The sequence below is a fragment of the Antechinus flavipes genome, chromosome 3 (assembly GCF_016432865.1).
Source record: "Antechinus flavipes isolate AdamAnt ecotype Samford, QLD, Australia chromosome 3, AdamAnt_v2, whole genome shotgun sequence".
In the NCBI taxonomy this organism is placed as follows: domain Eukaryota; kingdom Metazoa; phylum Chordata; class Mammalia; order Dasyuromorphia; family Dasyuridae; genus Antechinus; species Antechinus flavipes.
The window spans coordinates 363189727-363205374 of record NC_067400.1 but is presented as its reverse complement, the minus strand read 5'-3'; the positions used below and the strand labels follow the sequence as shown (position 1 = coordinate 363205374).

Below are 15648 nucleotides of genomic sequence, written 5' to 3'. Positions count from 1 at the left end.
AGAAGATAAAAAACATGAAATGCAAAATGGATAGTTTTGATTACCAATTTATATAAAAAAGCCAATGTACCCAAGATTAAGAGGAAAGTAGAAAACTAGAAAACGATTTTTAAAGGCAAGATTTTTTGATAAATGTTTCATTTCTAAAATATATAGTGAACTAAGTCAAATTTATACAATCTATAGAATACAAGTCATTCCTCAAATGATAAATTGTTGAATGACAACAGACCATTTTCAAATGAAGAAATTAAAGCCTCTACAATCATCTGGAAAAGGGCTCAAAATCATTATTGATTAGAGAAATGCAAATTAAAATCACTTTGAAGTATCACCACATACCTATCATCCTCATGATAAAAAAATGGAATCCATATATGGAGAAAGAACTATTGTGACTGAATGGATATCACAGCATGTTATTTTCACTTTTTTTTGTTTGTTTTCCTTTCTTTTGGTTCTCTTTTGCTCTCTTTTTTCACAACATGACTAATGCAGAAAATGTTTAATATGATTGTACAGGTGTAACCTGTATTAGATTTTTTTTTTTTTACTGTCTTGAGGAGGGTAGAGGGGAGGGAAGAAAACAGAAAAAAAAAATTATTTTTTTTTAAAATGTTGAAAACTAACAGTTTTCTATTAAAAAAAAAGAATAAGAAAAGAAAAAGAATCCCAAATGGGGTTACTAAGAAATGGACACAATTAAAAAACAACAAGAATTCTTTACATTCTTATTTTATTTTTTTCCCTTCATTTGTACTCATTCCATTTATAGTGGCCAGCTAGCTATTACTAACCATTCCATTTGCTTATTCCAGGTCTTTGTGTGAATTGCAGTCCCTTTTCACTAATAATTGATCAAATCTCATTCTAAGTAGAATCAAATATCAGAACTTTGACAAGTTTTGTGCTGATGTCTCTGGGGCTTTTGTTGATTCTATCAGAAATTAGAATTCCCTTCCTCCAAAAATTATTTTTTCTTTGTTTATATTTCATATTTACTTATCTGTGTATAGAAGATGAACAGAAGAATGTAGACTTCTTGTGGGCAGGGATTTTTTATAGTAGTCATTAGATTGCCTAATATGGCATAGTACCTGGCACATAGCAATCACAGCAATAGTATGGTTGAATTCAATGAAATAAGAGCAATCTTCACATTGGCACATCTGTTTCATAAAGTATTTTCTTATGTAACCCATCTTACTAAGATCACACAATATCTCCCACACACACAGAGAGGACAAAAGTTGAAAGAGAAGAAAGTACATGATACTATCCCTGTCTTTAAGTAATATAGTGTTGGTCTGTACCTTCATGAAGTTAATATTCTTTCTTTAGTTAATATAGAAGCATTCATCTTTGATCATAAAATCTCCAGCTAAAGCTCCATCAGTGATATTTTAGGAATCAGAGGAAATTAAGTTTTGTCTATATATAACTAAAATGACAGAGTATTTATCATTTCTTTCTTATTCAAGAAAGTATGTACACACATATATACATATATAAATATATAGATATTGATAGAAAATATTATATTGATAAGTGTCAATCTTTTCTTTACTTCCTTGTTAATTTTTTGTTCACCTTTTTTATTTTACTCTTTTTCTCCCCTTTCATCGCATACCATCATGTCCAAGCAGGCTATAGTGAAGAAAGGATTTATTTATGTATACATATGTAAATGCACACACACACACATATCCCCTCACATACACATACAAACATCTTTTCTAACCTTGCAGAATTTTTGCTTTAATTCTCCTATCTCACCTTGCTGTTACTTACCCTCCCCCAAACCATGGATCCCTCCCTTGTCTTCTTCTGACACTTTTTTGCTTTCCAGTCCACCTTCTTTCCTCTCTTATTTCTTTATAGATTTTGAAGGGTGCTATACCCTTCATGGTACATATGTAGTGTTGCTTATTTTACCCATTCCCAATGTAAGTAAATTTCAGAACTATGAGCTCTCCTCCTCCTCTGTTTCTATTTTTTTTCTATATCTCATTTGATTAACATAATTATTTTCACCTGAACTCTTCCTCAACCTTTTTTTTCCCTGAGGCAATTGGGGTTAAGTGACTTGCCCAGGGTTACACAGCTAGACATATTAAGTATCTGAGGTGAGATTTGAACTCCAGTCCTCCTGACTTCAGGGCTGGTGCTCTATCCACTGCACCACCAAGCTGCTCTCCCAATTTTTCCTTTGAGCTGCCTTTTTATTGATGTCAATCTTAAATATGTGGTATTCATTTCCCAATAAAAATAAAACCTAAATAATTCATCTATATTGAGGTCCTTAAAAATGATCTTTGATATTGTCTCATATATTAAATTTTCTATTAAGTTTGGGTTTGGTTGATAGAAAGTCTTAAAAATCTGCAAGTTCATTTAATGTCCATTTTTTCTCATTCAATATTATAGAATTTTGATGGATATGATATTTTTGGCCATTGGCCTAGTTCTTTTAATTATTGGTAGATATGATTCCCGATCCTGTGGTCTTTTATTGTGGCTACTGATAAGTCTTGTAGAATTCTAATAATAACTCCAATGTATTTGAATTGTTTTTTTCTTATTTCTTGCAAAATTTTCTCTTTGATCTGGGTGTTTCAAAATTTGCAATAATGTTCCTATATGTTTTCCACAAAGGATCTCATTGAGGTGGTAATTGGTGGATTTTTTTTTTTCTTCTTCTACTTTCCCCTCATGTTCTCTCACTCCAGGACAATTTTCACAAATTATTTCTTCCCTTATTGTGTCAAGGTCATTTTTTTGTCACAACGTTCAGTCAATTTATTTTTATAGTTTCTCTTCTTAATCTGTTCTCCAGTTGTGTCATTTTTCTTTAAGATATTTCACATCCTGTTCTTTTTTTATTCTTTATAAATCTGTTTTCTTATTTCTTGATCTCTCGTAATTTCACTGTCTTCTACTTGCCCTTTCCTAATTGGTTAACATTTTTTTTTTCATAATTTTGTTTTTCTTGGATGGTTTTTATTTATTTTATTTTTTCCTCTATGTCTCTCATTTGATTTTTGAACTCTTTTTTGTGTTCTTCTATAAATTTTCTCTGGGCAGGGAGCCATTTCACATTACTTTCTGGGATAGAAGCTTTTTTTTTTTTTTTTTTTTTTTTTTTAACTTCACTGCCCTCATCTGAGGATGAACCCCAGTCTTCCCTGTTTCCATGCTGTTTCGGTGTTGCGTTTTTTTCTTCTTTACCAACTCATTTTTTTTAAACAAGAGGTATTAGTATAAGTACCTCTAATGGTGGGGGTGGGGAAAATGGTGCCTCTACCTTCACCTCAGTTCTCCCCTCTGAGCAGAAGCTCCAAGCCAAGAGCTCCATCCTCCAGCAAGCACCCGCAGCCAGCAGAATCCCTGACCTTTGCACTCACTTGTTGCTGGTTCCTTCCCATCCAGGGCTTCAGCTCTGTAGCACAGCTGGATCTGGCATTTTCAATAAGTTGAGGTTCACTCAGTCTTCTTGGATTCAGACCCAGCTCCACAGTCAGAAGACGAAAGTTTCTGAGGTTCCTGCTGAGGCTCCAGTCACATTCAGCTCTCCCCAGGGTTCCCCACTAGGTGTTTCTGAGGAAGTATTTGCTCTTCATACAGATTAATCCTAGATTCCAGGTCTTTCTTCTGATCTTCTTGGGTTGTATCTGGAGGACCCTTGTTCTATCCCAAGAGTCCTTGATTTTTCACTAATCTATGTTCACTCTGAAGTCCAAATTTGCTCTATTTGTGGGGAAATCAGGAGAGCTTAAAATTTACCAACCTACTACACCATATTCCCAAAATCCTCCTGGAATCAATCATTTCTTACATAACTACCTTTACCATGTTGACTAATAGTATTTGCAAGGTATTTCACTTAGAAACCATTCAGCTAATCTCCTTGTAATCATATGCATGACATTAATTTTTTTTTAATTTGTCATGAAATTTGAAGGATCTGAGAGATGTGGGTAAATTACTAATTGTTGACTGAGACAAAAGTGTTCAAAATTTGAAAAAAAACCATCAGTCTCTTCAGTTAAATTTGCCTTAACATGATTTTTCTTAATACATGTTTGTCCAGACTTTGGGCAATCTATTTTTTAAATACATTGTAGCCCAGATTTTGTATTAGGTTTTTATTTCTTTTTGTATATAAATTATTTAGTTTCTATTAAATCTCAAGCTTCCAATTGAAATATTAAGGTACCAATGTTTAATTGCCTCACTCAGTACAAACTTTATTACCATCATGGAAAACAAGCAATATGCAGATCTTTCCTCCACTCCTAGTAACTAATCTGCACAGAAAAAAAAAAAAAAACTTTCTAACAAGTATTTTTATGTAGAAACAATCATATTGAAATGAGACTACATCCAGGAGGTAAAATAATAGTTTTTCTATTTTTAATTATAGAATATTAGTTAATAAAGTTAAAATGCTATCTCAGCTAAGGCACAACTAATTTATTCTACTTCATCTGAAATTCATTTGAGGTCTAAAAATAAACTGTTAATTAGAATTAGATTCTTTGTTTCTTAAAAGCAACTTATTTACATATGTGGACAAATAAGAATCATATTACAAAGCTCATGGAGAATGCTGGAAATATGAAGAGGTCAATCAGAATTGAAAATATTTTCAAAAGAAAGTATGGTTTTATCCAAACAAATGTAAATTATGAAAGTAGTCCTAATTGATCATTAGATTAGATAGATTGGTTAGGTAATTCAGTGGACAGCAGGTGATACAGTGGATAGCAGACTGAACTTGGAATCAGGAAGACTTGAGCTTGAAATATGCCCCATAAACTTGATAGTTATAATTTACCTATCAGATCATTGGAGAAGGGGAATTTATAATCAAAGAAGAACTACAGAACAATATGACAGGCAAAACTGACAACTTTGCACACACAAACCAACAAAAACAAGATTAAAAGGAAAGTGTAAAACTGAGAAAAAATATTTATAGCCAGTATTTCTAATAAAGGTCTCATTGCTAAAATATAATAAAGAACTGTGTCAAATTTATAAGAATACAAGTCATTCCTCAATTGATAAATGGTCAACGGATATGAATAGATAATTTTCAGATAATGAGATTAAAACCATGCATAATTACATGATAAAAATACTCTTCATCACTATTGATTAAAGAAATGCAAAAGAAAACAACTCTGAGATACTACCTCATACTTCTCAGATTGGCTAAGATGGCAGGAAAAGAGGACAAATGCTGGTAGGGATTTTGGAAAACTGGGACACTAATGAATTGTTGCTAAAATTGTGAAATGATCCAACCATTCTAGAGAGCCATTTGGAGCTATACCTATAGGACTATCAAACTGTGCATACCCTTTGACCCAGCAGTGCCATTACTGAGTTTGTATCCCAGAGAAATTTTAATATAGCTTAAGCAACATCAACATTGCATATATGTAAACATATACAAATATTATGTATATAAAATTTTAATTTAAGGAAAAAATATCAGGAACCAGAGCCTTGACACTTTTAATGGAACTAAAGGATATGCTGTCTATATTTTAAATGTCTTTTTTTAAAGATCATTATCTATGTTTTGCATGACTGCACATGTCTAACCTTTAAAAATTTGCTAAACTTCTCATTAAAGGGGTGGGAGAGAATTTGGAATTCAAAATTAATTTTTAAAATGAAGGTTAAAATTATTTTTGCATGTAATTGAGAAAAATATTAAAAATAATTTAAAAGATCATTATCAGCGTCAGTCTTTTTTGGTTACTACTTTTACTTCCATTAGAATATCTGTGCTTCTTACATCATTCCTTTCATTGAATTTCCCTTCCAGTACTTCATTTTCATCTCTAACAATTTGCTTCCCTTTTTTTCTCCTATAGAAAATGTGTGAAATAAAAATGCAAGAACCTTTAGAAGCCAATCTAGAGATGGAGCCAAAATGAAGAAGTAAAGGCAGGGACCACCTTGAGCTCTCCCCTAAACCTCTCCAAATTATTTTTTGGGGGGCTGAGGCAATTGGGGTTAAGTGACTTGCCCAGGGTCACACAGCTAGGAAGTGTTAAATATCTGATGCCATATTTGAATTGCACCACTTAGCTGTCCCTTCTAAATACTTTTAAACAATGGCTTTAAATAAGTTGCACAGCAACAGAACCAACAAAAAGAGAGAGTGAAACAATTTTCTAGCCCAAGAAAACTTGCAAAGTCATCATGAAAGATTTATTGCACCAGGGTTAGAGTGGAGCACAATCTGGCCCAGGCCACACTAGTGCAACCTCAACTGATCAGTATCAGGATTTGGGAGCCCTTGCATCAAGACTAACATGGTATCTTCTCAGCATACTTTTGGTAAGGAGGTTGAAACAACAGGTCAGAAGATTACAGGGATGTATTTGCTAGCAGAGATCCAGGACTCTATTGCTTTTCTCTTACTCAAATCTGGGTCAGAATCCTGAATCAAAATTTCAAGGTAATGAGGAGTAATATTACACCAAAAATTGCTGCCATGAAGGAGTACAGATCTTTCTAATAGTTTCAAAGCAGAGAAGAGTGTTTGCAATTGCTCACAAGCCAGAGCACATGCTGAGAAATCAGTAAAAACACCTCTCGTTAGATTTTACCACACTGGAAGAACTAAAAACTAAAGGTTCTAGGAAATGTTCCTGAAAACAGCTGCACAAAAACCCTAAAATGCATGCTTACCCCTAGATGCGAAGCCCTACTTTTAGAAAGAGTTAAAAAGTTAAATAATGGGCTGGGGAAATAAGCAAACAACAGAAAAAAAATCTGAACATAGTTACTATGATAACAAGGATGATCACCAGAAGATAACAAAGTTAAAGCTTCTATATCCAAAGCCTCCAAGAAAAATATATGAATTGGTCTCAGGCCATAAAAGAGTTCAGAAAAGATTTTGAAAAATAAGCAACAGAGGGAGAGAAAAAACTGGAAGAGAAATGAGAATGATGCAAGAAAATCATGGAAAATAGATGGTTTTTCATGATTTTCTTGCATCATTCTCATTTCTCTTCCAGTTTGGGGGTTAATCAAATAAGACATTACTATAGGCCTTGATCATTTTTTTGTGTATATCTAATCTATTCCATTGATCCACTACTTTATTTTGTAGCAAGTATCAAATGGTTTTGAAGATCACTGCTTTATAATATAATTTTAGATCTCATATAGTTAGGCCACCTTCATTTGTATTTTTCCAAAAATTACCTTGCAATTCTTGACCTTTGGTTTTCTAGATGAATTGTTATTATTTTTTCCTTTTTCTGTAATGTAAATTCTTTGCAATTTAATTGGTAGAATTGTCATTTTTATTATAGTAGCTCAACCTAACCCATCAACACTTGATATTCTTCCAGTTTGTTTAGATCTGACTTAATTTGTGTGGAATGTGTTTTGTAATTATGTTCATATCGTTCCTGACTTTGTCTTGGTAGGTAGACTCTGAAATATTTTATATTATCTACAGTTATTTTAAATGGGATTTCTCTTTGTATTTCTTGCTGCTGGACTTTTTTTTTTGATGATTTATGTGGATTTATTTTGCTAAAGTTGTGAATTATTTCTAGTCATTTTTTAGTTGATTCTCTAGGATTTTCTAAATATACTTTCATATCATCTGCAAAGAGTGATAATTTGGTTTTCTCATTACCTACTCTAATTCCTTTAATTTCTTTTTCTTTTCTTATTTCTAAAACTAACATTTCTAATAAAATATTGAATAGTAACAGTGATTGTGGATAACCTTCTTTCACCCCTGATCTTATTAGAATGATTCTAGTTTATCTCCATTACATGGTGGTTTTAGATGGATGTTGCTGGTCATTTTAAGGAAAATTCTATTTTTTCCTATGCTCTCTAGTGGTTTTTTTTTTTTTAATAGGACTAGGTATTAGATTTTCTCATATGCCTTTTCTGCATCTATTAAGATAATTATATGATTTCTGTTAGTTTGGAAATTGATGTATGCAATGGTCTCCTAATTAGGGACTAAAGCTCCATGAGAAACCATAGTATGATGCTATAGGAACTTGATCTGATCCCATCAGTTCAGTGATCAACCAATCAAAACAGTTCACAACTGCTCTCACTTCCATTGTCAATATTTAGACTTTCCTTTAAACTACTCCCCTTCTGAGATTAGTATCTGTCCCTCAGAACTTTTACAAACTAAATTAAATGCTATCTTTAGCAGTTACACATATTTCACTCTGAAATTCCTCCATGATGTCATGACTACTACATCATTCTATAACTGTGGGTGTCTCTCAGCAGATAAAATCTGCATTTTGAAGATAGTTACTGGTAAAAACTTTTTTACCTTTTCATTTTTTTTGGGAAAAGTTACTCACTAGAGAAAAGTAGATGTAAGTCATGGTCCTCATCACAGATTATACTGATTTTCCTTCCCTCCAAACCCACCTCTTACAATGAAAGTGGAGGGAGAGAGTAGTGGGAAGGATGATGAAGAGAAAAGAGGGAATTAGTAATAAAAATCTAGGACATATTATATATACACACACATACATACATATGCAATATACATGCATATATAAATATATACATATTTGTACACATATACATATGCATACCTACATGTATATCGATAGATATATAGATATAGAGATGGATAGTTTCATTTGACATCATAACAACCACAAGGGCAGTGGTCTCCTAAACTGGGGCTAAGGTCCCATTAAAAGCCATAGTATGTCTCCATTTGAACCTCATAAACTCAGAAGATGCTTTTCACATTAAGAAACCATTTGATCTTGTCCTGGATCTATATGATTTGATATTCTCCTACTAATTTCAATTTTATTCCTTCTGAACAGAGTCCAAAAATTACAATATTTAAAAGTGAATTAAGAAACCATATAAATATAGGAGTTGACTTTTTAAGTAGGAATGAATGAAAAAACACTTATTAGGAAGGAATCTTAGAAGTCATTTAATCCAATACTTCAATTTCACAGATCAAAAAACTTGAGGCCCAGAGAGATTATAATCTTTCCCAAAGTCAAATAGCTATTTAGTGGTAAGATTGGTAAGAACCCAGGTTTTCAAACTTTTAAATTATCAAAGTATATAAAAAGAAATAAAATATTAAAAATATTTTATTGGTTTCAAAAATAGAAAAAAAATAATTAGTGCAACAGTTTAGGTGTACAACATATGGAAACAAATTTATTTAATATTCTAGTATTTGATAATAATAACCTCAGCTACTGGAATACAGAGTAATAAACACTGCTAGGAGAGTTAGACAGCAGTATGAAAGAAATTAGATTTAAACCAATACCTAACTCCCCAAACAGCTCAGAGTAGCAATTGATTATGACTGTAAAAGTTTTCCAGAGGAAAAAAAAAAAAGGTCTTTATATATAGTTAGATAAGGGGATAAGAGAAGATATAAAGAAAACCCATAGTTGTTGAGGTAGGGACCAAAATCCTAAGAAGAGAAGCCTCCCTTCCCCCAAAAAAAGCAGGAGGACAAAAGCAAAAGTTTTGATAAAATGAAACTAAGTTATTGCCCTCATCATTAGTGGGATTTCCCTGAAAGATTAATAGTGGGGGGAGCATAGAAGAGTGGATAGAGCAGGGTTTCTTAAACTTTTTCTACTTGAAGGTGCTCTAAATTACTATTGGTCAGAGAAATGCAAAGTAAGACAGCTCTGCAATAGCAATACACACCTCTCAGATTGGCTAAGATAACAGGAAAAGAACATGACAAATGCTGGAGAGGAACTGGGAAAACTGGGACACTAATACATTGTTGGTGGAATTGTGAATGGATCCAGCCATTCTGAAGAGCAATTTGGAACTATGCTCAAAAAGTTATCAAAATGGTACATACCCTTTGATCCACCAATGTTTCTACTGGGCTTATATCCCAAAGAGATATTAAAGGAGGGAAAGGGGCCCACATGTGCAAAAATGGATTTAACATATATTTTAACATGTATGACATATATTGGATTGCTTGCCATCTAGGGGAGAGCCTGGGGAAAAAGAGGGGAAAATCTGAAACACAAGTGCAAGGGTCAAAGTTGAAAAATTATCTGTGCATATATTTTGAAAATAAAAAAGTTTAAAAAAACCCTTTTTCTATTTACAACCCCTTTTCACCCAAGAAATTTTTATGTGACTCCAGATATATAGGTATATATAGTCGGTATACAAGTAAAACATTTACTCATAATAAGTCATAATTTTGTGACTTCCCACATTCAGTCACACAACCCCAGTCATGACATGGCTTAAAAAAAACTTTGGGATAGAGAACTGGTCCTAAAGTGAGAAGACCAGGATCTAAATCCTAACCGAGGCAATTGATCAGACCACAAATTAAGTTAATAAATGTTTCTGAGCCTTTATCCTCATCTATTAAATGGAGATAACTTTCAAGTTCCTTTTCAGAATTGAGAAGATAGTACTTTTACTAGTTAAAATTGTGTTTATGACAAATATGGAAATATTTAAAAGAATTGCAGATTCTTTGCAGATGACAGCAATCAGACTGCTTGCTGCCATGGACAGGGGAGAGATAAGGGAAGGAAGGAGAAAAATTTGGGACACAAATTCTTATAGAAATGAATATTGAAATGTATCTTTATATGTATTTGAAAAATAAAATATTACTGAAAACTTTAAAAAAATCAAAAAGCAAAAAGAAAATATTATTGTTGTTTTTCAGTCATTTCGTCATTTGGTTCTTTGTGACATAATCTGAAGTTTATTCAGCAGAGATACTGGATTGTTTTTCCATTTCCTTCTCCAAGCTCATTTTACAGATCAGGTACTGAGGCAAATATGGTTAAGTGACTTGACCAGAATTAGACAGCTATGAAGTATCAAGCTGGATCTAAACACAGGAAGATAAATCTTCCTAACTCCAGATTCTGAATTCTATCCACTTCAACAATTAGCTACCCAGTTAAGACCAGATGGTTCTATAACTGAGAGGAAATAACTTATATGCCTTTATATCTAAAATATAAACTTCTTTTCATTATCATTGAATTTAGAGATAAGTTTAACATACAGATTCAGATTGGTGGAATTCTCAACAAAACTGACTTCCAAGTGAATAAGAAATATTCAAATGATGGAGACTTGATGAAAGAATGAATGTTCAATTATTAATCTCTTGGTAGGTGAAAAGTATGTGATAGCAGAAAAGTAAGTCCCTGTTCTCTAGGAACTCACATTTAATAGAGAAAGACAAAACAATTGGAAGTTTCAGCTATATGTCAGAAGGACAGGTCCTGAAATCTTTAAGGTTTAGCAGTAAAACAAAGACAAATGAATCATTATCAATGTTCTTTTCCTTCATGAAACAACATTGCTTTAAGATGTTGAGCAATGCCAACAAGTTTAGTGATGAGAACTTTCTACCACTTCAATACCCTTGGCTGCTGGGCCAGGAATGGTAGAAGAATTCAACAGGTTGCATCATCACAATGGTACTTTCATTGATAATGGAGGAATTAGGGCTAGAAGCAATGAGGATGATCTGAAGCGGGATTCCTACTATGGCAAGTATTTCAGTTCAGAGACCAGTGATATCTCTGATCCTAGAATACATCGCTGGGGCAGGTAGGTGACTGGCTAGAGCTCTGGGTTCAGAATCAGGATGGCAAATCCTCATGAGTTTAAATCCAGCCTTAGATATGTAGTAGTTGTTTGACCCTGTGCAACTCAATTGGCCTCAATTCCTCATCTATAAAATGAAAAAATTCAAAATAAGATGATAGTCAGACATGAATGAAAGTACTGAACAACTAAAGAATACATCGTATTAGATATTAACGATCTGTATGTAGGAAACAAAATCTGAAATGTATAGCAGTTCAACAACTTCATTTGACAGGTGAGGTACAGGATTAAGTAATTTGCCCAGGGTCATGAAGCAAATAAGAATCCAAAATAAGTACTGATTCTAGATCCATTTGACTTTGTGTTCTGTGCTATTTCATGATGACTCAATTCATATTTCACTCTCTTCATATAAAATTATTATGAAACTATTTGGAGTTTCTGGAACCAAACTAATGCTTCCATCCTGTGGTATAGATATTCAGGTACTTTCCCTCTTTTTTTGTTCTTTCCCTCAGTCCCTCAAATTTTCGTTAGTGAACAAGAAAGAAATACCATGGCTTTCCTATCTCCTTCTTTCCTGACTACCTCCTCCTCTCATCTACCTCTTAATTAACCTGAACTTAGTTAATATGCTTGGGGCCTCTGAAAAGAACTTGAACATGAGGGTAAATGACTTTCAGGTAGGATGGGAAGCTAGCAAGAGAGGTTTAAAATCAAATCTTCAGTTCTTTAAGTCCCCAGGCTCTCAGGCTGTGAAAAGGATTAGCTAGGCTTGAAAATTTGGAAGCACAGGCATCTGTGGAGGCTTGATATAATTTTTATTACAATGCCAACCATTTAAATATCTAATTGAGTTTCTGGAAATTGGAGTTAATTTTAAAAATTACTGATAGATCTTTTTTTTTTAAAAAAAATTAAGGATATCTTTCTCCCTTCTTGTGTCTGTAAAGAACCACTTTGGGGAAGAATAGGGAGATATTGATTGCTTACAGGTTCAATACACTGAAACAGTGATTTAAATCATTCCCCAATGACCTGACAAAGTTAATCCATCCTCCTAAGTGTCCAATGTTACTTCATAACCAGTTCTGAGAAGAATCTGGCTCAGAGTTAAAACAAAACAAAACAAACTAAAAAACCCAGCACATTATCCTAATTTAGTATCATTCCTTCAATACAAATTAAATATAACAACTATTCAACACACAAATTATAAAAGGATACTTTCTAAAAGCTGATGTATTCTTACATTCTCTTCTCAAGGATTAAGGGATCAAAGAAATACTTGCTGAACATTATCATGTGCCCATCACAATTATTTACATACTTAATGTCTTCTTCTCTATCAATAAATTTTTTTTAAAAATTATGAAGTATACCAGATACTGTGCTAAGCTCTAAAACCTAAGCATCCTTACTAGACAGCTTATCGTGTCCTGTCTAAATTCTCTCCAGGCAATCCTATATCCTTCAAGTAATATCTTTACATTCCCCATCTATTGAGTGTTGAGAGATCTTTTATCAAAAACATTTTCTTATCGTTTTTTAAATATGATACATTTTATCCTTTGAACTTTCCCTTCTCTCTTCTCAGAAACCTATTTTGATTAAAGAAAAAGTTCTTAATTTGGGTTCACAAATCACCAAAGGGGATCCATGAACATGGCTGAAAAAAATAAATCCTTATTTCAATATAATTGATTTCTGCTAAAATCATATTTAATGTTATTCTTTTAAAAACATTTTTTTGAGAAAAGCTTTACTACACTGCCACAGGGATCCATGACATTAAAAAGAGCTAAAAGCCTCTTTATTTTAATAAAGGATGCTTTTTAAGAACGGTAAAATGATCAACACATTGAAGAAAAATCTGAGAACTTACACAATACTCTCCACAAAGGAATCTTCCATCCCTGCAAAATGATAGGGGAAATGTTTCCTTCTATTTCTTTATTGGAGCCAATTTCATTGTACTGTTGCAACACTCATTATTTATTGTTTGCTGGTTGTTTTTCTTAGTGATATAGTTGTACTGATTATGCATATTGTTTTCTTTATACTGTTTGGACATTAAGTTCTTGTCTTTCTTACAGACCAATTCTATTACATTCATGAATCACATCTTTTTTGCCATTATTCACATCATAGGATCTTACATTTTAGAGGTAGAAAGAATCTTAGAAATCTTCTCATCCACCTCCCTCTTTAACCTTTCAATTTACAGATAAGGAAATATGCTGAGAAAGGTTAACCTTCTTAGATAGCAAAGGGTTGAATCAGGATTTGGTCCTCAACTTCAATTTATTGCTCTTTCCATAGCACAATGCTCCCTCTCCTCAATACATTTCCTCCTATATGCTCCAATATAACAAATTATTTCCTAAAATGTGGTTCACAGACTTGAAATCCATTCTATAGTTAGGCTGACAATAATACTTTCATTTTCTTTTCTTTCTTTTTTTTTTTTGAACACAGTCCAGATTTTTTTGCAAATTTGCAAATTACGCTATTTTGCTCTTTAGGATATTTTGTACATGACTTCCAAATTCCCCTTTGCAATCTTACTTTCTCTTACTACAACTTTATGCTGCCTACTTAAAATTTACTATACTGAATAGAAGGTAAGTGAAGTAGGCAGACCAGAACAAGACACAATTTTAACAAAATTCTTATGTTCATATTTAACCAAGTGTTCTGGTCTGTCCATATCTTGGATTCTAACTCTGTTATCTGGTGTGTTAATCATCTCTCCTAGTTCTGTGCCTTTGAAATATTTCATAAACATAACAGACACTTTCATAGTAGTCACTGATAAAAATATTAAGGCACTAGTAGAGACATCAATTCCATTTGGTATAGTTAGTCAATGACCACTTTTTGGGTCAGTTCAGTCGATCAGTATTGCACACACACACACATATACGCATATATACTTAGATATGTATGTGTACATATGGAATATACACAATTCATATGTGTACATATAATTTGCTATCATCTAGTCACATCTGTTTTTCTATAAGGATGGAGTGAGAATGTGAAATGTTTTCTGATACCAAGGTACTAGTACCTTTAATTTTTTTTAATAATTTCTTTGTATACTCTTAATACCCTATTGATTTTTTTTAAACTTTTTTTTTTTTTTTTTTTTTTTTAGTAAGTCACAAGAATAACACTGAGATAGAAATAATGATGATTCCTCATTAGTGAGATTCCTCAATGGTAACAATAGCCAGAAGAGCTGGAAGGTTGAAATGATTTATAATTAATATACTCTTTTCTTACCTTGTTGACATGAAGTGGGACAGTGAGTCCATTCACTGAAAGGTGTCACAACACAGTCTCTTTTGCATGGGAGGAGACAAGGACGGACTGTTTCAGGTCGGGTAGAATCTGGGCATCTGTGGACATTAAAAATAAATTAGTGACTACTAAAGGAAATAATTAACATAGGATGAATCATCCAGAATAGAAACAACAAACACATCCTCACAGGAGAATGAAGCCTACAACATTGCTGCACATGGCTTCAACAAAATAAAAATGTATTTGAGAAATGCTTAACAATATAATTAAATTATAATGCAATAAAATAGATACTATAATAATATCAATATGTACTTTTCTAAGTCCATTTGCAACTTTTTGGTATCCTTATGAATTGTATAACATCTTCCATTTCTACTTGAGTTTGACATCACTGATCTAGTCAATGTTTTTGTTTTATAGAAAAATTAACAGCTAAAGTCATTACATGAGTTGGTTTAGGTCATATAAATTTGACTCATATAAGAGTTGAATTAAAAGTCATTTTTAAAAAAGAACAAAGCATCAAACAAGCCTCAGAACACAATTATTTAACATCTCAGTAAATTCCAAAATAAGGAATTCATATAGATAACTTAAGAAAAAAGAAAAAAAAAGATTTTCCCATAATGCTGACAACCGATAGAAGCCTGATTAACAAAGATATGCATATTGGACAGGTTATAAAATATATATTTTATTCATATTCAAGTGAAT

At 32.7% G+C, this 15648-nt stretch overlaps 1 protein-coding gene across 1 annotated transcript in view; it reads right to left on the bottom strand.

Annotated features, from left to right (window-relative positions):
- LOC127557246 (thrombospondin type-1 domain-containing protein 7B-like) overlaps nucleotides 1–15648 on the bottom strand; it is a 570574-nt gene that overhangs the window by 195796 nt on the left and 359130 nt on the right. The window contains exon 9 of the mRNA XM_051990636.1: nucleotides 14911–15026. Within this exon, the coding sequence (XP_051846596.1) occupies nucleotides 14911–15026 (116 nt within the window). The remainder of the gene's footprint in view (nucleotides 1–14910; nucleotides 15027–15648) is intronic.